Source organism: Notothenia coriiceps, unplaced genomic scaffold (genome assembly GCF_000735185.1).
Source record: "Notothenia coriiceps isolate Sejong01 unplaced genomic scaffold, NC01 NC01_scaffold00024667, whole genome shotgun sequence".
In the NCBI taxonomy this organism is placed as follows: domain Eukaryota; kingdom Metazoa; phylum Chordata; class Actinopteri; order Perciformes; family Nototheniidae; genus Notothenia; species Notothenia coriiceps.
In genome coordinates, this window is record NW_011357368.1 from 3791212 (window position 1) to 3814796 (window position 23585).

The 23585-nt window shown below is 41.7% G+C and overlaps 2 protein-coding genes across 5 annotated transcripts; both read left to right on the forward strand.

Annotated features, from left to right (window-relative positions):
* The first annotated feature begins 1208 nt into the window (after window positions 1–1208).
* chaf1b (chromatin assembly factor 1, subunit B) lies at window positions 1209–9630 on the forward strand. 3 transcript variants are annotated; one of them, XM_010782475.1, is made up of 14 exons: window positions 1209–1314; window positions 1673–1818; window positions 2401–2533; window positions 2694–2814; window positions 3286–3389; window positions 3776–3872; window positions 3998–4082; window positions 4985–5078; window positions 5181–5250; window positions 5342–5433; window positions 5541–5700; window positions 6013–6630; window positions 8113–8201; window positions 9077–9630. In XM_010782475.1, exons 2-14 carry the CDS (start codon window positions 1693–1695, stop codon window positions 9175–9177), a joined length of 1890 nt encoding a protein of 629 aa, XP_010780777.1. In that variant the 5' UTR covers window positions 1209–1314; window positions 1673–1692; the 3' UTR covers window positions 9178–9630. The 3 variants fall into 3 exon arrangements, with proteins under 3 accessions (XP_010780777.1, XP_010780776.1, XP_010780778.1); XM_010782474.1 differs by having other exon boundaries at window positions 1678–1818; XM_010782476.1 differs by lacking the exon at window positions 1209–1314 and adding an exon at window positions 1350–1410 and having other exon boundaries at window positions 1678–1818.
* Window positions 9631–10855: 1225 nt separating this feature from the next.
* Window positions 10856–20474, forward strand: LOC104955215 (uncharacterized). 2 transcript variants are annotated; one of them, XM_010782478.1, is made up of 7 exons: window positions 10856–12166; window positions 12816–12889; window positions 13104–13332; window positions 14207–16179; window positions 16639–16854; window positions 19329–19448; window positions 19580–20474. In XM_010782478.1, exons 1-6 carry the CDS (start codon window positions 11827–11829, stop codon window positions 19431–19433), a joined length of 2937 nt encoding a protein of 978 aa, XP_010780780.1. In that variant the 5' UTR covers window positions 10856–11826; the 3' UTR covers window positions 19434–19448; window positions 19580–20474. The 2 variants fall into 2 exon arrangements, with proteins under 2 accessions (XP_010780780.1, XP_010780781.1); XM_010782479.1 differs by having other exon boundaries at window positions 16642–16854.
* The last annotated feature ends 3111 nt before the right edge of the window (window positions 20475–23585 follow it).

The window sequence follows — 23585 nt, forward strand, 5'->3', positions numbered from 1 at the left end:
AGTTTGATTGAGCTGAGGCACAACGTCGGGCGCCTTCTCCTCTCCTACGTGCCATTGGAACTGGACCAGGTCAATTACCAGTGCAATGTCATTGATGAGATCCTAGAACAGGTGCTCTCTAGTGGGGTGTCTGTTGCACCAAGAGACGGAGCAACAAATGAATAAACAAATCATCAGGTCTTTGAATTAGGTACCTCACTCCACCTGTAAATCATTGATACTGCGTCCTGTGAGTGGGGGAAATTCCGTTGTATTTATTTGAAGGGTTATAGATATAATTTGTACAGTTTTTTTTGATGAATTTAACATTATACACTGCTAAACAATTGTTTTCTTTTCTTATTAAAGCAATATAACAAATACAATCACTATACAATAATGAATGTAATACACCATTAACTTTGTTCTTAACTGTGTAAAATCCTGGAATTTCAGTTTCCTTTATTTTTCTAAAAACTGTTCCTGATGTTGTTTTAAATAATAGCAGGCTGTTTCCTGTTAAGTTTGAATTGAAGCATACTTTTTTTTGTATTCCTGTCAAATATATATTTTTATATATGCTGCCCTTGCTCTGTGATGACATTTTCTTTCAAATCTTATCATTGGTGTCCTTCTCAATCCTTCTGATTATCAAGAATTATCCAGAATTATCCAGAACCTTCACTTATTACTTCTTAACAGCTCTCTTGAATTTGTTTTATCAATGCGACAATGGAACAATAGATTTCCTTTTTGGTTAAATGTATAAATGTGTGCTTCAGTCATTGAACAAAAAACGAGTAAAATGGTAGTGGCACACATGTCCCCTCACACATACTTTACCTCCAACTAATAAGAGCAATTAAGGGTAGAGTAAAGATTATAACACATGTAAATGTTTGACCTAAAAAAGTTTTATATTATAGTAAGTAAAATACAGAAAACAAATGAAATAAACAAAAACCACAATGTCAAATACGCTAAAGGGGTTGCACATATTATATTGACAGTGTTTATGTAGTGCTTTATTTATTTATGACAATTACATTTGGATTTTCGGATATGATATTTGCATTAAATAATGATAATGTTATATATTATATAAAGATATAACATACGTTATATTAACTTATAAGTTAATAAGTAATAATAATAGAACATTCTTTGAAACTAAAAAAGGTAAACACCTGTCTAAACTGACTGAAACGGTAATGCGGCCAGACAGTCCCCGCCTCTTCCGCGTTTTTGTCCAATCACCGCAGCTCCCTCGGCCGGAAGTTTTTTACGGATCATACGCGGGAAATTGCTTTTCGCTTCAGCTGGACAACAGAGGAGGTAAGACTGTACTTTACTTTGAGATAACTTCAAATAAACACAAGGATAAAGTATAAACGTATGTAACTCAGCTGTTACTGTAACCAACCTTCACACGTATGTAAACGCTTACCCAATTTTGTCATTTGTATGCAATGTTAGTTAGACGTCTTCCCAACAAACCCGCTAAATGTAGTGCTAACAATAAAAGCTAGTTAGCATTCGTTTTCAGTTCTAAGTTGAAAACGTATAAGTTCTTCTGTAACCCGTAACAAGGGCTCTATATTGCCAAGTATGTAGAGATATATTATGCAACGTCAGCCCGTTAGAAACTTTTAAAGGTATCACATTTAATACTTGCATTTTTTTTTCTCCTGAGGTCAGTCATTCATATACAAAATGAAGGTGGTTACGTGTGAGATTGCATGGCACAACAAGGAGCCAGTCTACAGTCTGGACTTCCAGCACAGCCCGGATGGTCGCATTTGTCGGCTGGCCACAGCTGGAGTGGACACCACAGTCAGAGTGAGTGCACAGTGATGGACAAATAACATACTATTCCGACCAAGACTCACTATATTGACCCGGTGATGTAAATCCGTGCCTATGCGTTTGTGTGGCATAAGGCAAAGCAAATGTCACTTTAAATATGTGCATGCATTGGGCAGATGTGCAGACCCAAAGAAGGGAGTTTCAGCTATTGTGTTAGAGGAAACATAATGTACCATTGCTGGTGGTTTCTGACAGAATATAATAACCTTGCATTTTCATATTGACATACCTAACATGAAACATGAAACAGTGCTTAGTACAGCTTGTTAGATATGCAAACTGTTATTCCGGTAAACCATATCCCACCAAACAAACATCAATGGGTATGCTAAGAAAGCAAATCTACCATGTGTAATTAAAAAATAGATTTCTAATCAAATTGTATTATATCTTAAGACATGTTGTCCTCATACTCCCATTTTTGTATGGGAGCTTTATGATTGAAAATGTAATTAATTGGTACATGTTCTGTATTTACTTGCAGCTGTGATGTACAAGGTCGCAGTCCTTTACAGACAACATGTTTAACTGTTTTTTGTTCTCATGTTGATGCAGCTGTGGCGGGTGGACATGGGCCCTGACGGGAAGGCAGTGGTGGACTTTCTGTCTAATCTGACCAGACATACCAAGGCTGTGAATGTTGTGCGCTTCAGCCCCAATGGAGAGCTGCTGGCCTCAGGAGGAGATGGTTGGTCTCACATTATACACAGACACTCGGTCTAATTTGTACTATGTACTTTTTTAGGCCATTTAGAAGGCACTGTCATTTTCAAATCAGAACAAATTATTTCAAATCAGTGGCCTTTTAGTAATTCTAGGGTGATTTTTGTATTTCTTTGTTGCTACAGATGCAGCGATTCTGCTGTGGAAGCTCAATGACTCTAAAGAGCCCGAGCCGATGCCCATGTTCCAGGAGGATGAAGATGCTCTGCTCAACAAAGAGAGCTGGACTGTGGTCAAGACTTTACGGTACGCAACTCTGGCAGTAGCTATATATCGGTTATTAAAATATCCAGTAAAACCTACCTTAATATTGTGACGTTGATTCAAACAAAACATGTAGCCCCACTGTGCATTTGTTTTGCTGGGGGAAACTTGTTACATTTTCCTTTATCTGTTTTTTTAAAGGGATTGTATTTATTTAATAAAAGGGACAGCAACCATAGTTAGACTTTTTTGTAGAGAAACCGTAATTCTACTTTTCACTTTGAAATTGTCCGATTGACAGGAAACAATGAATTTAACCACGGTATACAAAATATTGCCCTGCAGATCTATTAGCCACAATGCAGAGGTTTTGGTAATAGATCCCATTGTTTTATCTTATTGGTTGAATTAGTAAGAGTTTTGAGATCTACTTGTTTGATCTACTTGCTATCTGATAGGTGTAGACGTGTATGGATATACAAATGGATTTCTCATCATTTAATGTGTCTTTAGGGGTCACATAGAGGATGTGTATGACATCTGCTGGACACGGGACGCAAGCTCCATGATCTCCGGGTCTGTTGACAACACGGCTATTATGTGGGACATCAACAAAGGTTTGCTTTGACTCATACATATCTGTGTATTCCTTTCAGTTTCATCTGTGATGTTTTGGATTTCAAGAACAAATCCATGATCATATTTATATGTAAGATTACATATTATTTTGCTTCTGTATTTATTATAAGATAAGATAAGATGGTACTTTATTGATCCCAATTTGGGAAATTGTTGTTGTTGTTGCAGCATAAAAGACAAGGCATTTTACAATAAAACAAAACAAGAATAGAAATAAAATAGAAAATATACATGTAGATATTATATATATAAATATATGACATATTAAATATAAAATATAGAACAGATTATATATGTGTAAAATGTACAACGTGGTTTTATTACAATAATTATTATGTGTGTTGCAACTGTTTTATGTGTTCAGGAACGAAGCTGTCCATCTTGAATGACCATAAGAGCTACGTGCAGGGGGTGACCTGGGATCCTCTGGGGCAATATGTAGCCACTCTCAGCTGTGACAGGTACAACATGGATCCAGACCCCTCATGGTCTCATCATACGACTAATCTTCATGAAATGAATGTATTAATGTTAGCCACTAGTCACTTCTGATACCTAAGGTATTTTTGTCTGTCCTCCTCTTCAGAGTGATGCGTGTGTACAGCACTCACACCAAGAAGAAAGCCTTCTGCATCAGTAAGATGAGCTCTGGGCCTCTCGCAGAGGGAGAGGTCAGTACAAATGTTCCTTTTCATCATGCTCTGTTGAGTCACAAATTGTTTTACATGTGACTAAAGTCTATAATCAGCCATATACTACACTTAACATTGTCTGTCATTTGAAATACTTTGTAATATTGTCATTGTCAGAGAGCCAATCTATTTCTCACTATTTCTATTTTATTTGTATTTACTTGCACATCTCAAAACATTCTCTTGCACTATTTGATCTGTTTTATGTCCTATATATATGTTGGACTGTTGGAGGAGCCTGTGACTTCTTTGCCATATCTACACTGTGGCTAATGTGCACAGGACAATAAAGCCTTGAATCTTGAGAGAAAAAACTCTGAGGCAAGCAACTAGGGATGCCAGTGATTATTCGAATATTCGTTACAGTCTCCATAATCGAATATTATTTTTAAAAATCGATTTTATTTTTATATATTTTTTTATTATTATTTATGTTTTTTTTTTTCTGGCTTAGTTTCAACCAAAATATAGACTAATGCTAATAATAGTAATAGTATTAATAATTGTAAATGGCCATTGGTCACACCACCAGTTTGTTTTACTGTAAACTTGGAGGAAGCCTGCGCCCCCACCCCCCCTCTCCCTCACACGTGCGACTAAAGATGAACAAAGCGGCAGGTAAAAAGAGTTCAAGGAGCTGCATCATGTTGATGTTGGTTTATTTGTCGTTTATTTTGTTTGTACTGTTAAACATGTTCCAGTAAAGAAAACGACGGAATTCCTTTTGTCTGAGTTTTTTCTTTTTTCTCCCGCGGGCGGGGTCGTTCGAATAATCGATTATTATTCGCCAGGGCTGCCGAATAATCAATTTTGATCATGGTCAGTTTCTGGCAACCCTACAAGCCACACACTCAGAGCTGCGTTTGTCTCCATGTTCGCAGGTGAAGCAGCACAGAATGTTCCATGACGACAGCATGAGGTCGTTTTTCCGCCGTCTTTCTTTCACACCAGATGGGTCTTTCTTGCTCGCCCCAGGTACCTAGATAACTTGCTTAAAATGTGGTTCTAGCTGGCATTTACCAGGCTCATTTGATTGTTGTAGAATCCAAATTAACATAGCTTACATGTTGACCTCAGCTGGGTGCGTGGAGATTGGAGAAAACATCATAAACACCACCTACATCTTTTCCAGGAAGAGTCTCAAGAGGTAACTTTTGTCACATGCAATGGAATACTTAGTTTTTCAGTCAATGTTGTCAAATATTACTGATGCACAAACCTCTGTCTGTGTGTTTCAGGCCTATCGCACACTTGCCATGTCCGTCTAAAGCTACACTGGCTGTGCGATGCTGCCCCGTCTACTTTGAACTGAGGACCAAGACGCTAGAAGGCAAGACCGTGTGACGGGATTATGAAGCCCTCCCTGCTTTATCCTCTTTACCCTTTAGTGTTTTACTTGTCTGTGTTGTTTACCCTTCCTCCATTTCTCCTCTGCAGATGGTACAGTTCAGACTCTTCCCAACGTCTTCCAGTTGCCGTACCGCATGGTGTTCGCTGTGGCGTCCGAGGACTCCATCTACCTGTATGACACGCAGCAGACCCTTCCCTTCGGCCTGGTGTCAAACATCCACTACCACACACTCAGCGACCTCACGTGGTAAACCGGGGATCACTTCTATCGGCCATTAGCGTTCTTGCAAAGCTTTACATATTTTTCAACGTTTGTGGGAATGAGTTGTTTGCATGTCTTTGATAAGAATGTATACTTACTAAAACATATGTAGGAAGATAACGTCCTCTTTATAAGCTTGAATTGGGCAACTTTTTATACAGCTGGTTGATAGGCACAACACCTCGAGTCACCTTAATGGGTCGGGGGGAATAAGCCTAACGCTTCAGCCTTAGATCATTTTTAAATATGTTTTAGCCCTCCACCTACTGACATGTTTTCATATTATCTCCTCTTTAGGTCCCGGGACGGCTCCTTCCTGGCGGTGTCCTCCACAGACGGCTACTGCTCCTTCCTCTCCTTCTCTCCTGGGGAGCTGGGCACTGCGCTGAAGGAGCCCCCCACCCTGGAGGTCTTTACACCGAGCACTGCCACTGAGAAAAAGGGCAAGAGGTCGGCAGCTGCTAGAAACTCGTCTCCCCTGACCCAGCCACAAAGCTCAGCCCAGACCCCCACATCCCAAACCATCATCATCAAAGTCACCCCTCTCACCCCCCCAGAGGAGAAGAAGAGCACCCCGAGTGCCAAGTCCAAACCTCTGCCCCGAAGAATCACCCTGAACACCCTGCAGGGCTGGGGGAAGCCCTCCTCCCCTAAAACCACAGCTCCCCCAGCCCCTCACACCCCAACGTCTGAGAGCCCTAGCGCACCCTCCACTCCCCAGGCTCGCATCGCCCCTCTCACCCCGACCCAGTCCTCCTCAACACAGCCACGTCTCACCCCTCTCACCCCTACCAATTCGTCCACAACACAGCCCCGCATCGCCCCCCTCACCCCCTCCACCCCTAAGGCCAGTGGTAATAACGCTGGGCAAACGACTCCTAAAGGCACCACCACCCCAAAGGGGCCCACCCCAAGGTAATTGCAAAAGGGGGTATTAGGTATGATTTTGTCCAGAGTTGGCAAATATAAATTAGTTTATTATTATACCAATGAAAGTGTGACATTTTTGATTTCCACACTTATGCTTTGATCATCGACAGACACAATGGCAGGAATATGTGTGTGTAGTCGGGCTGCAAATCATGATGATTTATCTATACTTTAATTTATAATATTTCAAGGTTTAATTGAAACTTCGGATCCACTCCATATATTTAAGTTGGTTCTTCCTCAGCCCACGCTTAAGCCTTCCACTAAGTTTTCTAAAAACCAGTAGTCTTTAATTGAATCCTGCTGACAAGACGACAAACACATCCAAGTGCTTAACCACCTTGTCTCAGGTAATGATGATACATCAAAATTCACAATGAACTCGTGTTAATCAATAAATGTAAAAACATTATTCCTGCGTTAGGAACAAGATATACATACGTTTTACATCATCATTAGTAAATAAGTAAACCTTTAAAAACAAAATGTTGTATTTTTTATATCAAATACCAGAGCGACCTTATTGTAAAAGAATAAGAACCAATCAGGTCAATGCATTTCTCTTGCATGGCTTTCTGATCTGAACCACACAGGGGGACTGTTCAGTGAACCATGTATTACTGATATACAGTGGAGAAAAAATGTTTAAAGATGTTTAACTAAACCTTAAATTGGACAGGAAGCAGGCGTAGTGAACCAATCAGTGAGTTTATGGGGAAAGCTGTTACGTTTGGTTAGTATTTAAGCCAAAGAGTTAACGTAAAATAATGTATTTCACAGCAAGAACCTAAACGTCTCCTCTCAGAGTATGTACCTCTGTTAAGATTCACTGCATGGTGTGAAGAAGGCAGGTGCTGCTTCGAAACACAAGTGCTTATGGTAATTTATGGAAATACTTGAACTATTCAAATGTGACTAGCATCAGACTTTAAGAATTCTGCATCCCCCTCCCTCCCTCCCTCCCCCCGATGATCAAAGCTGATTATCTCTCAAGATGCCGTCTACAAATGACTACTAAACGTCAGAAAGCACTGTGATGTTTAGAAAGTGTGAAATGATATTTTTATATAAGATACTTTAACAAATGCAGGATCAATTAGGAAGGCTGTAATGGGCTTGTGATGTTTTCCCTCTGTTTCCGTGCTCAGTACGGGCTGTGAGAACAAAGCCCTGTCTGGTATGGGGGATCCGTTGGACCCCCCACTGACTATAAAATAATAATCACTCAGACAGACTGCGTGTAGACAAAGGCAGGCCTGCACATGCTTTTGGATTTGCCTTTTATCTGTAACTTTGAGCGTTCGCCTTGGCTAGTTTGACTAGTTTGCGAGGACTGGATACGTAGAACACAGAGACATGAAGCAGAGCAGTGATTGACTTTGTTCTCTTCAAGAGTAAAAGTCGTTGTACTTGTTTTTCTCACGCTCGAAGCCTCTATAACATTTGTGCTTTTTCCACTTGTTTCAGGAGGGTATCTTTGACTACAGTTGCATCCCGATCTCCAGCTGTTAGTTCACTCTTCCGCACTCCCTCCTCCACTGAGAAGGCCAAACACGGTGAGTGAGGGTGATACTCTGACTACCTTAATGATGCAAGTATGAGGCTGATGTCTCGTAAATCCCCCGCCCTCATTGACAGCCTCACACCTCTGTTGTGCTTAGGAATGCACCGACCACCTGTACCTCTCCTGGTACCGAGTCAGAAACCTCAGCACAGGATGTTTTAATAATTTGTATGTGAGATAGCAGTCCCTCTCTTCAGAGAAATGTAAATCAGTGCATCCCTATTTGTGATCAGTGTATATTTGCAGAAACTGTTAAATCCAACACTTTAATGACATTTGCTATATGTATTTTTTCTATAGAGCTTAAAACGTACCCTCAACAATATTACTGTTGCTATTTAGTTTATTTTTGTAGGTTTGACTTTTCCATTGGGTATGATAAACTTGCTGTACTGGCCAGGGTAATTGCTAAGATTTGGGAACACAGCAACAGTTCAATAGAGCCAGAAACAGAAGTAGTGAGACAATCCGACAAGTTGTTAACAAACCAATGGCCTGACCACGCAAACCACTTTGCTTAGAGGTGAAACTGAAAGTAAACAGACAACAAATGATTATTCATTGAACAGGAACATTGTGTTTGTGCTTTGGCAAGTACGGCAGACAGAATGGAATAAAGAATATACCATTTTGAATCATTTCAACTAAACTGGGGCTTGTTTAAATTCTGTATGATCACCTGACTTACCATGATTCTTGCCCGATGCAATAAATAGCCAACAATAAAAAAGAAGTACCAACAACTGTAGTAAGGGGGAGTTCCCGTCATGCCCTGTCTCCTGCATTTGAATTATTAGTGTGTTTACTAGTCAGTCTATTTCAGGTGTAACCCTTCTGTCTCTAAACCTTTCTGTTGCATTTCTCCAGAACGCCCTTCTCCTCCCAACGATCCGGTGTGCCAGCCCCCAGAGCCAAAACGGTCCAAGACCAGTGAGCTGGCATCGAAGAGCAGTGCCACCCAGACTTAATGTGTGATACAGTGATTTCAGAAAAGATCAAAAACTGCAGAGGGAGACGCTTCAGTGTAAAAACAATGATGTTCCCCGGATGAAGCACCACCGTGTGTGGGTTGTACTTCCTTCAAAAGCTTTATCCTCACATAATGTACTTGGTTATAAAACAAACTGTCTTTTGTATTAATACTTATTTTTATTGTGTATTTTTGTACATTAATAATGTTGTATTGGATTCTTTTGACATTTAGATGCTTAAGTGAAAAAAAAGAGTTCTGTTTTACTTATTTTAAATAATGTGATTGTTAAACTGCTGAAAACCTGAAGAAGAAGAAGAAAGAACCACTTCAAGGTTTAGTGCTTTGTGAAAAACGTCTTATTTTGCTGAAGACTGCGGGCCAGCAGCTGAAGTGAAGAGCTCAAATTGTTAAGTCTTTTCTCATTGTCTAATAAAGGACGTTTCATAAATATTGCCTCCAAGTGGTTTTCAGTACAAGGCTGTGGGATGATTCGTGCTTTTCCAACTACAAGCTGCTGATGGTTATGAAAACATGTTCACTTGTGAAAAGTATGTCTTTGTGTGCACCAGGATAATGCAGGGTTAATGTTGCTGAGTAGATGTATATCGATGATGTGCATGACTGTTAGTCTAAATGTATTTTGGACTGTAACCAGGATTTTATTTGTATTATCAAAACCTAAACAAAATGAGACCATGTTAAACATATTGGGATTTACAAGAAATATAAGGATTATCCAGGAAATTACCAATCCCATGCATTTCCTCTTGTAGATCTATAACCACTGAATCCCCTAAATTCAGAGCATGGGACTTCTGTGTATTATAGTATTACATGGTTACTTTAGTGCAGTCTTAACTTGGTTTCACTGTTCAATACATTTTAATGCAAAGTGTCAAACAGACTTGCTTCATTTTCTACTTTTTAAAACAAAATGCTATCTGTATATTAAGTGCAAAAAGCTACATCGAATGCTCAGTCATCAGAGTACACATGTCTCATAAGCTTTCAATGCTCATGGATATATTTACAGATAACTGTTATTATAAATGCATCCTGTGTTTGCATGTATTTTTGTATAGAAGTTATAACTACTAAGTTATTTATGTATATGATTAATTATAACATTCCGAATGATTGGATAACACTTAAAAACAAACATGATGGTCAATACAAGACAGAAACAGGAAATTACAAACAAGGTATTGATGTTGCCTTGAATGGTTGAAGGATTTACTGTGGTCAGACTCTAGACTCAGAAATATATGGCACATTAAATTAATACAATCAAAATAATTGTTTCTGAATATCAACTATCTTCGGATGTATTGTTATCCTCTTCTTATGTATTTGTAACACTTTATACATTTGCTGCTGTTGTTGAGCTTTTATACATTCTTTTGTGAAATAAAAAAATAAATAACCAGTATGTTTATTACAGTATTGATACAATACACAGTGGGTTCTATGTTTTGTATGATGGGTGTATTCTATTTGTAGCAAGTGAAGCAAATTCTAGTATATATACTGGCATCGTGTGGGAGCAACCTACCTTGCTGCACTGGGAAGAAAACTAATTTCAATGGCAGCTGTGTCAGCCAATCACACGCCGTCTGGCAGATTCTCTTTAAAGCTTCTGCTAATAGCCTTTGTGTGAAGGCGGGGAAAACTCGTCTCGGTTAGTCTGCTGATTAGCAACAAACAGAAGGTTACGAGTTTAGAAAAATAGAACATTTGACCGACATACTGGCTTTGCGGCACCGAGAGAGCTACTAACTAAGTCGGGTGTCTAACCGGAGCTTGTTGGGTCGCTTTTGAGGAGATTGGATCTTGTGATTTTGAACATTTCTGACTGATAGCGGAGACAACCTCGCTTTTAGGTCGTTGGTTCAAGTGGCGATGCTGAGCTGATAGCTGCGTCATCATGTTGCTTCCGACTCGAGTTGGCGAAAAGAAATCTCAAGTTAACGTCGGAGGTGAGGCTGCCCACCGCCATCCATCCCCGGAGGGCCACTCCCGACCCCTGAGACAGATGGAGACGGGCTGCTGGTGAGCGTTTCGCGGGGATCGCCTGTTCACAGGGTCGCTGTGAAACTGGTGACTTTACATCACTTGTCTCGGGGCTGTTGGCGCGATACTCTCCTGGCTGCATTTATTATCTACACTCGGATGGACAGTCTAACATGTATATTGTTGTGGCGTAGATTTGACCAAATGCTTCCCCAAAAGAAAGTATTTTGATGTTTTAGGGATGTTAGCCACAACTGTTTGGATAGTGAGAAGAAGTGATGACAGCTAATGAAATGCCCATCTTCTTCTTTGGAAAAACAAGCTTTTGTATAAGCCATAATGAGAGACGTTGCGGTTCATTTAAGCTAATAGGCTAGTTTGTATCCGTCCACTAGGGTTTGTCAGACTATTAGCAGGGTATCAAAGACTGTTTCTTCTGTATTTATTGTTTAAAACGGTGCTCTGTTGTCTGCTGTCACCGTATCCACGTGGACTTTGTTTCAGGTCGGTGGGTAAAGTTAGGCTTTCAGTCCCCCGCTGGGACTGATTACTTCAGAGGGAGCAGCTGTGGTGCTTCTCAGCCAAAGATACAAAGTTACATTTTTTACAACAGAATATTAAAACAATTGATAAAATGGCCGGCGACTGCACCCACATGAAGGCTCACTACACGAAGGCAGAGACGTTTTGTCCGTCCAAAACCTGGTCAGATGAAGACGGAGACAGAGGGATGCAGGCAGCCGGGAGCATGAAAGGGCGTGGACTTCCCGCACGGTGGTCGCCCAACTTTGAGACCATAGACGGGCTGTTGTACCGCAAGAAGCTGGAGAAGGGCTTCTTCAACTACCGTGAGGTCTTGGAGGAGGACCGGAGACAGGAGGCCCTCTCCACCTTTCACCGGCGGCGCCTCGGACAGCCCCACCTGTCCCTGGAGGAGACTTACAAATGTGTGGCTGAAAACTACTGGTGGGAAGGTATGAGGAAGTTCACTGCACACAGCCTGGTACTTAGGATATTAAGGTCCAAGGCTTACATTGTATACATTAACAGAAAGATGCAGTTACTTTACACACATTCACAATGTATGTAAGTATCATATGTCAGGCAATGTAGTAGGTTTGTCTATTATAGTATTCTAACTTATTCTGTACATTTTATATTGTGTATTCTTTTCAATTTGTATTGTTGATATGTATATATTTAGTGTTTGTCTATTTATTTCTATTATAATTATATATATCTTATATGATTAACTTGTGTAATGTTCGTTAAAATGCTTCTGTGACAAAACCTTTTTTTTGGGATGAATAAAGTAAATGTTATCCCAAATGCATCTTCTCTTATATATCGCCAAAACTAGCTGTATCTATTGTGCATAGCACAATAAAGCCTTTGAATCTTTAGTCTCTTTGTTAGGATGTGTAGGGACATTTGAAACAGCACTCACTAGTGATTAAATCAATCAAAGATGAAGACATGTACTCACACATGATTGAAGGCTCCTAATCATGTCACTTGCTTTACTTATTTGTGAGACAGTGCATCCAACATTGTCAGACTCTTGATCAACATCAGACACCAATGTTGCTGGAGGTTTGATATATTTTATTGTTTTCTTCACAGGGATGTACTTCCAGATCAGAGATTTTGTCCTGGGCTGTCTAGAGTGTCAGAGCCAGCACACCAAGAAACCTAAGGTACATAACTGTCATTTTAATTTACACTCATCAAACTTTCAGCTCTCATTTTATCACTGCCTCATTTTCTGCATCTCACACATTTTAATCTACACTTTGTCTCTCTCATTCTCACCTAAGTCTTGCTCTCACACTCTGCAAGTGCTTCACAAACATTGCAGTACAATAATGATGCCTCGCTATCTTCTTCTGTTTTGCCGTCTTTGTCTCTCAGGGGCTGGGTGGCAGAGGATGTGTCACCAAGACGATGGTGTCACACAGTGCTGACATGCTGAGCAAGCTGAGGAATCAGCGGGAGGCCGGGCTTTTCTGTGACATTACACTGCGGACCAACGGACAATCCTACTCTGCCCATAGAGCTGTCTTGGCAGCCGTCAGCGATCACTTCCAGGAAATCTTCACAGAAATGGACTCCAGCATGAAATCAGACGTAGATCTCACCGGTAAGATTAGGGGCCAAAGTGACACAATGAAAAAACATTGCTGCAAGAGCTCTGTTTAAGTTCAGTTGGTTGATTAGAGCTGACTGAGCCTGAACCTTGTACCTAGATGTCCCCAAAATGCTTTTATTCTGAAGGAAGCAGTTCCACTTTAACTCCTTCAGTCATTACTCTTTTTTTTTAAGCTCATCACCAGTGTACCTAAAAAAACAAAACGATTTGACTTCACCACTTGATTATTTTCGCTGTTAAATGTCAAGTCAATGTTTAGTGCCCATTATTTCTTCACATCGATATTTAACTATCCTTTATGACGAAGTGTAAATCTTCCAATCTACAAGCTGGTACCAGTAAATGTTGAAAAAAGATTAATTAGATGATTTAAATAGTAGTTGATTGACTGATCGTTGCAGCTCTAGTTACGATGCATTTAATTCTAATCAATGTTTTTCTAAAGCCCTGGGATTACCATGACTGTTAATACATTTGTTTGTATGCAGTCGCAAGACCGAAGACTTAAGTTGACATGGTTTCTGACGATTATTCAAACAATGGTTTGTATGTATGCTACTGAAAGCTGCATTTAAAAAGTCCTTTTAGAAAGGGTCTGCCTTGGCAGTTTGTAAAAACCTATTTGATCCAGACATTTGAAGTTGAACGATCCAGAATTTGAATTGGGACACAGCCCTAGTCTGTCTCCTTATTTACGCATCTTTGATACATGTCATAAAAGCAGAAATGGCCCCAATTAAAGTGCTGGTTATATGGTCTTTACCATCGTGTTTACACTTTGCTCCCTCTCTGCCTGCTGTTCACTCACTTTCATTTTGCTCACTGACTGACCAGTATGTAATTAAAGGCTCCCATCTCCTTTCAGGCTTCAGTGAGGACAGCCTCCTGTCTCTGCTGGATTTCTCCTACTCCTCCACTCTGTCTGTCCGCCCGGAGGACCTTCCTGAAGTTATCGCCATGGCCCGCCACCTGGGCATGTGGCCTGCTGTGGAAGCCTGCTCGGCCCTCATGAGAGAGCAAGACCAAAAACTCCATCCCGGCAAGGACTTTACCTCAGCCTGTGCCTGTGCCTGTGCCGGCGCCTGTCATGAGCATCACCGCCAGCAGAGGGTAGGCAAAAGGAAAAGGGTTTCGGATTTCGAGGACAGTATGAACAACTGCTTCAGTCTGAGGCTGGATTCATCAAATGAGTCATTAGAAGAAAGTCCAAGGCACAATTTGCGCAGGACACCAAAAGCCCAATGCCATAATGGTCTCCCTCTGAGCCCCTCACACAGGATGAAGCTCATGGACTTCAAATCTCCCTCTTCCAAGAAAGCTGCCACCCCTCGACACACTACATCCACCCCACAGTCGCAGAATTACTCGCGCATATCACCATCAAACACCCGTCTTCTCCGCTCCACTCCTGGGGCTGCCAAAAAGGTTCAGAGATTGCTGCCCATGCCAGAGAGCCCTCGAAGAAACAAAAAATCTCCCTCTCCCAAACAGCATTCCCGCACCTCGATGTCAAGGGCTTCAAAGGTCACTGTGTGCAGCCCTGTGAGGATAAAGCAGGAAGTGGAGGAGGTTGGAGAGGATGAACAGGATTACGAAAGAGCACAGGAGAAGTACCATCTGATGAATGTTCTCGGGTTACAGAGGACCGCCCTCCTCCCAAGACCAGAAGATCTGATTGGCTGGAGACAGAAGAAACGATTAAGAAAGCTGAAGGCTAACAACTATTCGCTGACAAAGCGTAGGAAACCACGCCCTGCCTCCCCAGGACTGCCATTTGGGGCTGTGACTCTGTCGCTGCCCCTCTGTAACCCTGTTAACACTCATCTTCTTAGCAGGTCAGCAAAGACCAAGCCTTTGGGTCCAATCATCACCGTGCAGATGACACCAAAGAGGCCAAAGACCGTCCCTCCGAGTGACAGGAGCATGAGAAGTAAAGGTACAATACCAGACATGTTCCGCCCTGCATCAAGGCCTCCCTTCATGGGGAGGGAACTCAGGCGGTCGCTGAGGAGGGGTGACACTGCTCAGCAGCCTCTCAGAGGCTACGCCATCAAAACTAAAGTGAAAAACACGGTGAGGATTAAATCAGAACCAACTGAATACTCTGTCTCAGGTGTCCCTCTTTTATCAAACAACCCCCATGACCACACACCCCACAAGCTTCCACCCTCACACAGGACACAGGCCCAACATAAAGTCACTGCAGAGAGAACGCTGTGTTACAACAGCAGCCGACCTGCAACCAAGGCTAAGCTTAAGCAGGCCTCCACGAGGGAGGTGGGTAAGAAAAAGTGTAAGCCCAGAGAGGAGGGGAGGAAGGTCATGGACACTAAACCGAGAGTGAAGGTCGATGAACCCGAGGGGCTCAAGTGTTCAGACCAGCCTCCTCCCGCATCCATCTACAACCACCCTCTGTACAAAGTCATCAAAGAGGAACCAGCAGACCCCGTGCCCGTCGGAGGAGCCTTCCCCGATCCCCCCTCACCGGACCTGGGCAAGCGCCAAAGCAAGCCCCCCATCAAGCTACTGGACTCGGGCTTTTTGTTCAGCTTCTGTCGGCCAGCAGGGGGCCCGATGGCTATACTGAAGAAAGAGGAGGAGAGCGTGGACATCTGCTTGACGCGCTCTGTGTCACAAGTTGGGGAAGGATTTGGAGCGGTGGAATCCCCCCACAGGTTGCTGAGAGCCAGACCCCCCGCCCCGCCTGTGGTAAAGAAGGAGAGGGTGGAGAGGAGCGTGAGCCAAGGCAAGGCTCAGAGACCCCGGCCGAACGCCCGCAGCATCAATCCTCAACTGGCTAAATGTGCCGGGTTGAAGGCCACACGGACCAAGTCAAAGGTAGATCACAGAGAGTACACATTGTGTTAGTAGCTCATGTCTTCTGTGACCATAAACACAGTGAAAGGTCGGTACAGGAATGCATTCAACCATGTCCCCTTCATCCTGTTGCCACAAAATAATCTAATATCTGTTGAACAGTTAGTCACCTTATTGCCTTTTTTAATGATGCACTTATTTACATCACATCTCTAGTGAAACACAAGTTTTAAAGTGGAGCTTTTGTAATATTCCTTTTTGAGTAACGTTACTGATCTGTTGATTTAAATGACGTAACTGATTAGTTAACAAAATCCTAAGAGTGTCAGACGAATACAAATGTATTAAGTGAAGTACAGCCCAAACGTGAGCTTGTGATTGCTTACTTTGATCTAAACCTTTACATTTTCATTCATGATGTTTATTTCATCTTTTTTAATATAATATTTGACTTTCCCCGTCTTCTTCCTGCATCTCCAGCAGCAGGTGAAACGCCCTCGGAGCAGCAGGAGTTGTGTCAGGATGGACGCTGTGTGTCGGGCCAGGCTAAAGCAGCTTCGAGGGCCACGTAGTCAGGTCCCCAAAGGCCTCAAGGCGCCCCACGCCTGTCCGCAGTGCTCCACCTCCTACAAGAGCTGTGACGCTCTGATCATGCATCGCCTCAGACACATCGAGGGCAAGCACTGGCCATGTCTGGTAAGCACTGACTCGTACCACACAACTAATGCATCAAAGTCATGACCCCGAGCACCAGAACCCAGCAGGTTTCATTCCCTCCCAACAGTTGACAGCCTCCCAACAACTGTTGTGCAATGAAATATTGGGCTACTAGTCATCTCGAAACCGTCAGTTTAAAAAAGAAGGTGCGATACCGTTCCGATAAATATCAATAATTTCGAACATCGCGGGGAAATTCCTTCGACTCATTTTGAAGTTTTTGGGGAAGCCGGAAGTGACGTCAATGCGGGAACGCTTCACTGTGCGGCGAGAGAGCCAAACACGGAAGTGTGAATTACTGAGTTTAGGCACGTTAATAAGTTTTAATGAAGTTGACTACAGTATATTCATATTTGTCAGTGCTTTCATGTCAATTCGGCGAACATAAACATAAATGATCGTGGTGAAGATGATGATTAAATTAGGATTAAAAATCGGTAGTGAGAGCTGCTGAATTTCCTCCCGTCGGATGTGATATAAAAACAAATCGATTATTTTTGTAGTTGTAAACTCAAGTGGATGAAACTACATTTATTAGTGCTTTCATGTCAATTCGGCGAACATATGATACATTAAATGATCGTGAGGATGATGATTTAAAAATCGTTTGTTGAGCCGGTCTGCATTCCATCGGGACGAATCCCGATGGGCCGGTACCGAAGTGGGCCGGTCGGATAAGTCACTAGCACATCCCCCACTCCCCCCATTGACAATTTACTAGCGGTACCGAAGTGGGCCGGTCGAGAGTCCCGGGATGATTTCTTAGTCCCAGTCCACCACTTGCTACATGACCGTATGATCGCCCACATATTGACGCACCTAATTCCTAAACTTCTAACAGATACAAAATAAACCGATCCTTCAGCCTCATATGAGCTCTCAGACACGTTCAAAATTAAACTGTCATCGCTGTCTGAGCTTGCTGCTGTGTGCGCCATCGTGCGTTTAATGCAGATGCTCTGAACGGTGCAGCTGGAGCGCTGTGCCCGCAATGACGTCACACATAATTTGGCGGGACTTGAAGAATCCCCGAGAAGATCCAGAAAATGGTCAACATTGAAGGGCAGATTAATGGTTATCAAAGTACAAATATCCAAAATCAGTTCAGTAACGGTTTTCAAGGGGACAATATTTACCCAAATTGATGGGTTTGGATGATGGGGGAAACTCGTGTCACAGGCTCTTTAAACCTTCGAGTAAAAGCTAATCATACTGTGAGATTCAAATATGACAGTTGTGTCAGTGTGAGCTGGGTGTTCTTCCCATCGTGCATTGGTTTGAAATAAAGTGCAGAGTTTTTTGTTAAAGTACATTTACCTGGATAATGTACCTGTTTACAATTATGAAACGCTTTTTCTTTGCTTTAGTAATTCCATTTGATACTTGTCAGACAAAGATCCTGGAGGTCGGACTTCCTCCTTTGTATAGATGAGGCCAACAAGACCTTACTTTGGATGTTCTACTATTCTTTAACTTTTGACAGAATAAGGAGTGATATACTGCTTTTAAGTGAGGGAGTTCAAGAACCTCTGTGTGTTTCTCAATCTCGAGTACGCTTGCTCGGTAGCACATGTCTGCCGAGCATCTTGCTTCAGAAGCGAGGCAAGAATACTTCCAGGCATTCGGAAAACAAAGAGTAGAACAGGCTAGCAAGTGTGCAGGTGTGCGTCACATGAGAGGCCCCGCCTTACATTTTCCAGATTTTGGGGAAATTGGTCTGTGCGCAAAGCATTGTGGGGATTTTAAGACCGCGGAGTCTACACATGTGCAGCCTCGAAATTTCTCCAAACGAAGTACGCCGGGCTCGGTAGATTTCCAAGTATGCTGGACATTGGAACAGTACTTCAGCGGCACTCGATGACGTAGTATGCTTGACTTTGAGAAACACCCCCTGAGTCTTTTTCATGAGTAGTGGTACATTGGAGATGACTGACCTCTCTGGGCATTGACCTAAAGAATAATATATTGAATACAAGCGGCTTAAATGTGGCTGAGCTTAGACTTGGAGATACATTCGAAAAGGGAGGGGCTCTACATAACAACATGTAGCTTGTGGTGCACAGGTAAAATAATACAGACCCTTTTTAATATAAATTGCGAGCAGCCCACTAGGGAGCTGAGAGTAATGCCGCTTGCCGTCCCTTTTTGTAAGGGCCCAGTTCGTCAGGATGCCTCCTGAGGGCTTCTCATTGTTGGGCCCAGGGGTCGACCAAGATGGAGAGATTATTGATGCGTTCCAGTGATCTGACCGCTGATATAAAATGGATGGACAAAGCTTTGCTAACCTATTTTTACAAGCTAACCAGTTGCAGGCTGTATCATCACATTTGTCGTACACGATTGAAAGTACTTTAAATATTGTTAAGTACTTTTATAAAAATGTAACTCTTCTCCGTTTGTCTCTGTCTATTTATAAGCCGTTAACTCTCTGTCCTCCCCTTTCTGTCGTGTAGCTCTGCAGTAAGACGTTCTTTCTGCTGAGGAATGTACGGAGCCACATCCGCACACATGACCCCAAGTTGTACAAATGCCGGAGCTGCATCGCTGACGGAAACTGAAGCAGCGAGACTGAGGTGGGTGAGAGTAAAATCCATTCACACCTGAGTTACACTTTTATGGCTTGGACCATCACTCCCAAAACGTCTTCATCAGATTTGTTTGGAACATTGATTTCTTGTCTTGACATTTGTGTTTTATTCTCCAGGACGAAGGCTGTCAGTGACACAGCGAGCGGGCTGGAGCCAGAGGCACATGATCGATCAGCAGCTTGTACATAATGCATTCGTCACACACGAGCCCGGGGTCTGTGGGAAGGCGTATTTTCTCTGATTCTAATCATTGCCAGCGCCAATGACCGCCAATGTTATTTAAATAACCAAACGTAGGTTGCTGGCCTTGTTTCTGTAGCTACAGAAGGTTAAACTTGAACATTACACTCAGGGGGCGGGGAATTTGATGCCACGGTATAAAGTGATTTATCGTCACGGTTGTGTATAAAATGTAAAGTAATTGTTATAACTTTTACTGCTACTTATTGTTATTTTTCTATGTATAGAGGATTTCTTGAGTGCACTTATATAATAGATTATGTTGTGAACCTAAGTGATGAAATTGAAGATTTTGAGTCTATGGCGGGAATACTTGAAGTAATGCAAGAGGGGGTCTTAGGAGTGAGACTGTCCTTTGGGTGTTTCAGTGGCTCTGTGTCCTGTTGGCGTGGTAACTTGTAAACGGCTTGACCAGTCCCTCTTTTCGTATCAATCATGTCATCTCTACTGGTCCTGAGTCGTGGATTTGACTCCGGTTGCTATGGGGACACCGCTGCATGTGTATTTGCAGGCCATTTGTGGTCCACTGTCTTTTCTAAGGCTGCCAATTTTAAAAAGGGAAAATGTTTTTCTTGTTTTTAAAATGTGAATTTCTGAATAGTAATCAACACAGCTGTGTCATTACAGATGTTTTATTGATCTCCTCTCACTTTAATCCAAGAAAAAGACACACGTCGTCTTGTTCTACTTTAAATTCCCCTCCTACTGATTACATGCAACCCGTTCACATATCGTTATCTGTTAAAAGACCGAATAAACGTTTGCCTTTTATGTCTTGTTCTTGCTTCAATTACATTTTTAAGTAGATATAACTATTTCAAAAGGTGGGTATCATGTTCTAAGTAACTCGTGTATAGTAGATGTATATGTAGAGTAGTGGAGCTAATACAATTACATGATTAACTAGTCATATTAACAATTTGGACAATTTGTGGTAAGAAAAAACCTAATGTCTTCCTAGCCTCTCTAATTGCTTCTTTCCATTGTCTTTTTTTTGGACAGTATGTTGGACAAAACAAGCAATAAGAACACCAGACTACTAATTAAAAAAAAAAAAGATTATTACCAAGGGAAAATATTTGCATTTATCCTACTACATTTTGATTGCAAAAATAATCCCATTACTAAGGGAAGGTGGTTATACGAGACACTGGATGTGGAGGAAGTGATCCAGGAGGAATGAGGAAGAGCTTCTTAGCATCCTTTCTCATTGGCTGATCTGCAGCTAAAATGAAAGCCTTTGTGTGCAGGCGAGATCAAATACAGTTAACTCTACCTATTTAAGATTAAACTTTGAGTATCACCAAAAATCTATTTAGTAAATACACCAATATATTGGGACAGGGAATTTGCAACAAGGAATAAAAGTATGTGGATACAGGAAAGGAAAATAACGGCTCAAAGCAGATCAAAATCATATTCAAATCTCATAGTTTAGTTGTAAGTTAATAAATAATGGAAAAATAGATAACTCACTTTTTGAATACTAGCTGTTCATTATATTGGATGTCAAACTATTTAAATGCATCTGGGGGGAAATTAGCAGCATTATTCACCTTGATCAAAAGTATTCAAATTGCAGTTGAACAGACAGTGACAAGGCACATTTCCATGACTTCCTCTTGTCATTAATATTAACCCACTAACTGTTTGCTCACTCTGGTCTCTGCAGTGTTTATCCCACCTGCCTCCTATGAAGTGAAATGAGTCTCAATACTACTGACAGATCCGTGACTCATTATTAGGCATTCATAAATAATGATATAACAAGTATTCCATGAGAATTGTGTTTCCAACATGAAGTTCGTCTAGCATTATTTACCTTTAATTGTTTGGCAAATTGGACACACTGTTCTTTGTATCCTCCATTATTTGTATTATGTGATATAAATCAATGAATACAATGAAAACAGAATCAATTGCAGGTTGCAGATTGTTCTTTTTGACACTTCAATTGAACAACTTTTACGTTCAAAGTCATTTTTTAAGTATATTTTTGACGTATTTTGATGATACTGACAGATCTGCATGAACAATTCACAGAAGTTGTGTGTAGTCCGTACAATGCATGTTGTGTTTAGGTGCTGCTGTCTCTGTAAGTTAATACCAACCACACTTGAGCAGATGTTCTGTAATTATTATGCAGGAAGATTTAAAAAGCATACGCTGTTCAATATCCTTATTCCTGGCTGAAAAACACATATGTGGAAAATAAGACATTAATTTGTTGTTGTTGGGTTGCATTGTTTTGGGAATTGTAAATGTATTTACTATTTTCCATTGACATTATACTAATTTCTGTCCAAACTACCCCCCACCTCACTTTGAGCACATGTTGAAACTTCAGTATTTTGAGGCAAGTGGCTCTAACCCAAACATCTCTGCAGCTGAATTTCTCCCCAGCTGTGATGGGGAATAGTCAAAAGAGAATATTTCAGCAAAGAAGTCTCACTGGTGATGAGGATTCTCATTAAACCAGACAGACAGAGGAAGCAGGGACTTCTTTGTGCAATTTGTGTAACACTCGGCAGAAAACACTCACATTAATATATATATTTTTTTTATTGAGCATTAGAGTTCATTATTCAGGTTTCAGTGTAGGCTTATTTCTCTCCAAATCTTACAGAAACCTATGATCTTGACCTGTACCTTATTCTATCTAATACACAGCCCTTTGCTGTATGTACTTCAGGTTTTTATTTGTAAATTATCTGCTTTGCTGCCTCAAAACAACCCCTAAGTGTAGCTTTATTAAACCAACAGTACCCAAACCCAACACTAGATGACAGCCTGCACTAATGGACAATGGCCGCTCTGTCACAATTTGACTACAATGCAAGCCCTATGAACCCCTACCTCTGGAAAACACCAGACACCCCCAATCTCAGAGTTAGGGAAAAACAGTTTTATAGTGTCCACTTTTCCATGACTTCTAGCTAAGCATAAATTACCTGTATGTTCCTACAATTATTTAGTGACAGTAATAAGTATAAAAACTGAGAAAAAGGTAAATGATTCTGGTACTCTTAACTCTCAAAAGGTCAATGGGATTGACCCTGAATTATTGTCAAAATAAACTCTTTAATTGCAGGAAAGTGATAGTAATAGTATGTCCATATGTCATGACGATTCAGTCCAACAATATTGTGCAGATATTTACTATAATGAATTTAAAAGGCCAAAGGAAGGCATGTTGAAGTTAAACCCCAAAATACCATTAGCCTGAGTATCTGTTGCAGCTTATTATAGCGTAAAACTCTCAGTGCCTTCACGCTGCAGCATTATTGGGGGGCCACGGTATACTTTTTCAGACTCATAACCGACAGGGCTTACTTGGGTTACCCTTGTCCCACCAGCGACTGCATATGTGGGCTTATGTGAGTTTAGGGAGCCATGGAGTACGCCCAGGAACAGCTGACAATTTATGCTAGTGGGGCCCCCACATTCTCAGAGAGAGAGAAGAGAGGGGGAGGGAGGAATAAGGGGGAGAAGGAGAAAAAGAAGGGGGGATGGAGATGTTAGAAAGAGCAAGGAGAAGAGTGAGGAGCAGACCTGAGTTGGAGGGTTGAGAGAAAGAGAGAGGGAGGGTAAAAAAAAAAGTGGAGAGAGAGAGAGAGAGAGAGAGAGAGAGAGAGAGAGAGAGAGGGAGGCTGTCTTGTTTGTAGCTTGTCAGCAATTGCTTGAGACAAGCTTCCCCTCCATGTGTGAAAGCTACTTGGCAGGAATGCTCGGACCGTACCAAGTGCAGCCAGGCGAGAGGGGGGATCCGCAAGAGGAACAGACCCGGATTGAAGAGCTGTGTGGCTGAAGTAATCCTTCGGCGGTGGCGGCTCTTTGATGTTGTATCTTTGTGGATGTGTGTGTGTGGAGAGGAGAGGGAGG

Excerpts from the sequence above, each read along its gene's own strand:
- chaf1b (XM_010782475.1), top strand. The coding sequence starts at position 1,693 with ATGAAGGTGGTTACGTGTGAGATTGCATGGCACAACAAGGAGCCAGTC. Across the intron at positions 2,534-2,693 it reads GCTGGCCTCAGGAGGAGATG|ATGCAGCGATTCTGCTGTGG; the intron begins GTTGGTCTCACA and ends TTGTTGCTACAG. Across the intron at positions 2,815-3,285 it reads ACTGTGGTCAAGACTTTACG|GGGTCACATAGAGGATGTGT; the intron begins GTACGCAACTCT and ends ATGTGTCTTTAG.
- LOC104955215 (XM_010782478.1), top strand. The coding sequence starts at position 11,827 with ATGGCCGGCGACTGCACCCACATGAAGGCTCACTACACGAAGGCAGAG. Across the intron at positions 13,333-14,206 it reads ATCAGACGTAGATCTCACCG|GCTTCAGTGAGGACAGCCTC; the intron begins GTAAGATTAGGG and ends ATCTCCTTTCAG. Across the intron at positions 16,180-16,638 it reads CCACACGGACCAAGTCAAAG|CAGCAGGTGAAACGCCCTCG; the intron begins GTAGATCACAGA and ends CTGCATCTCCAG.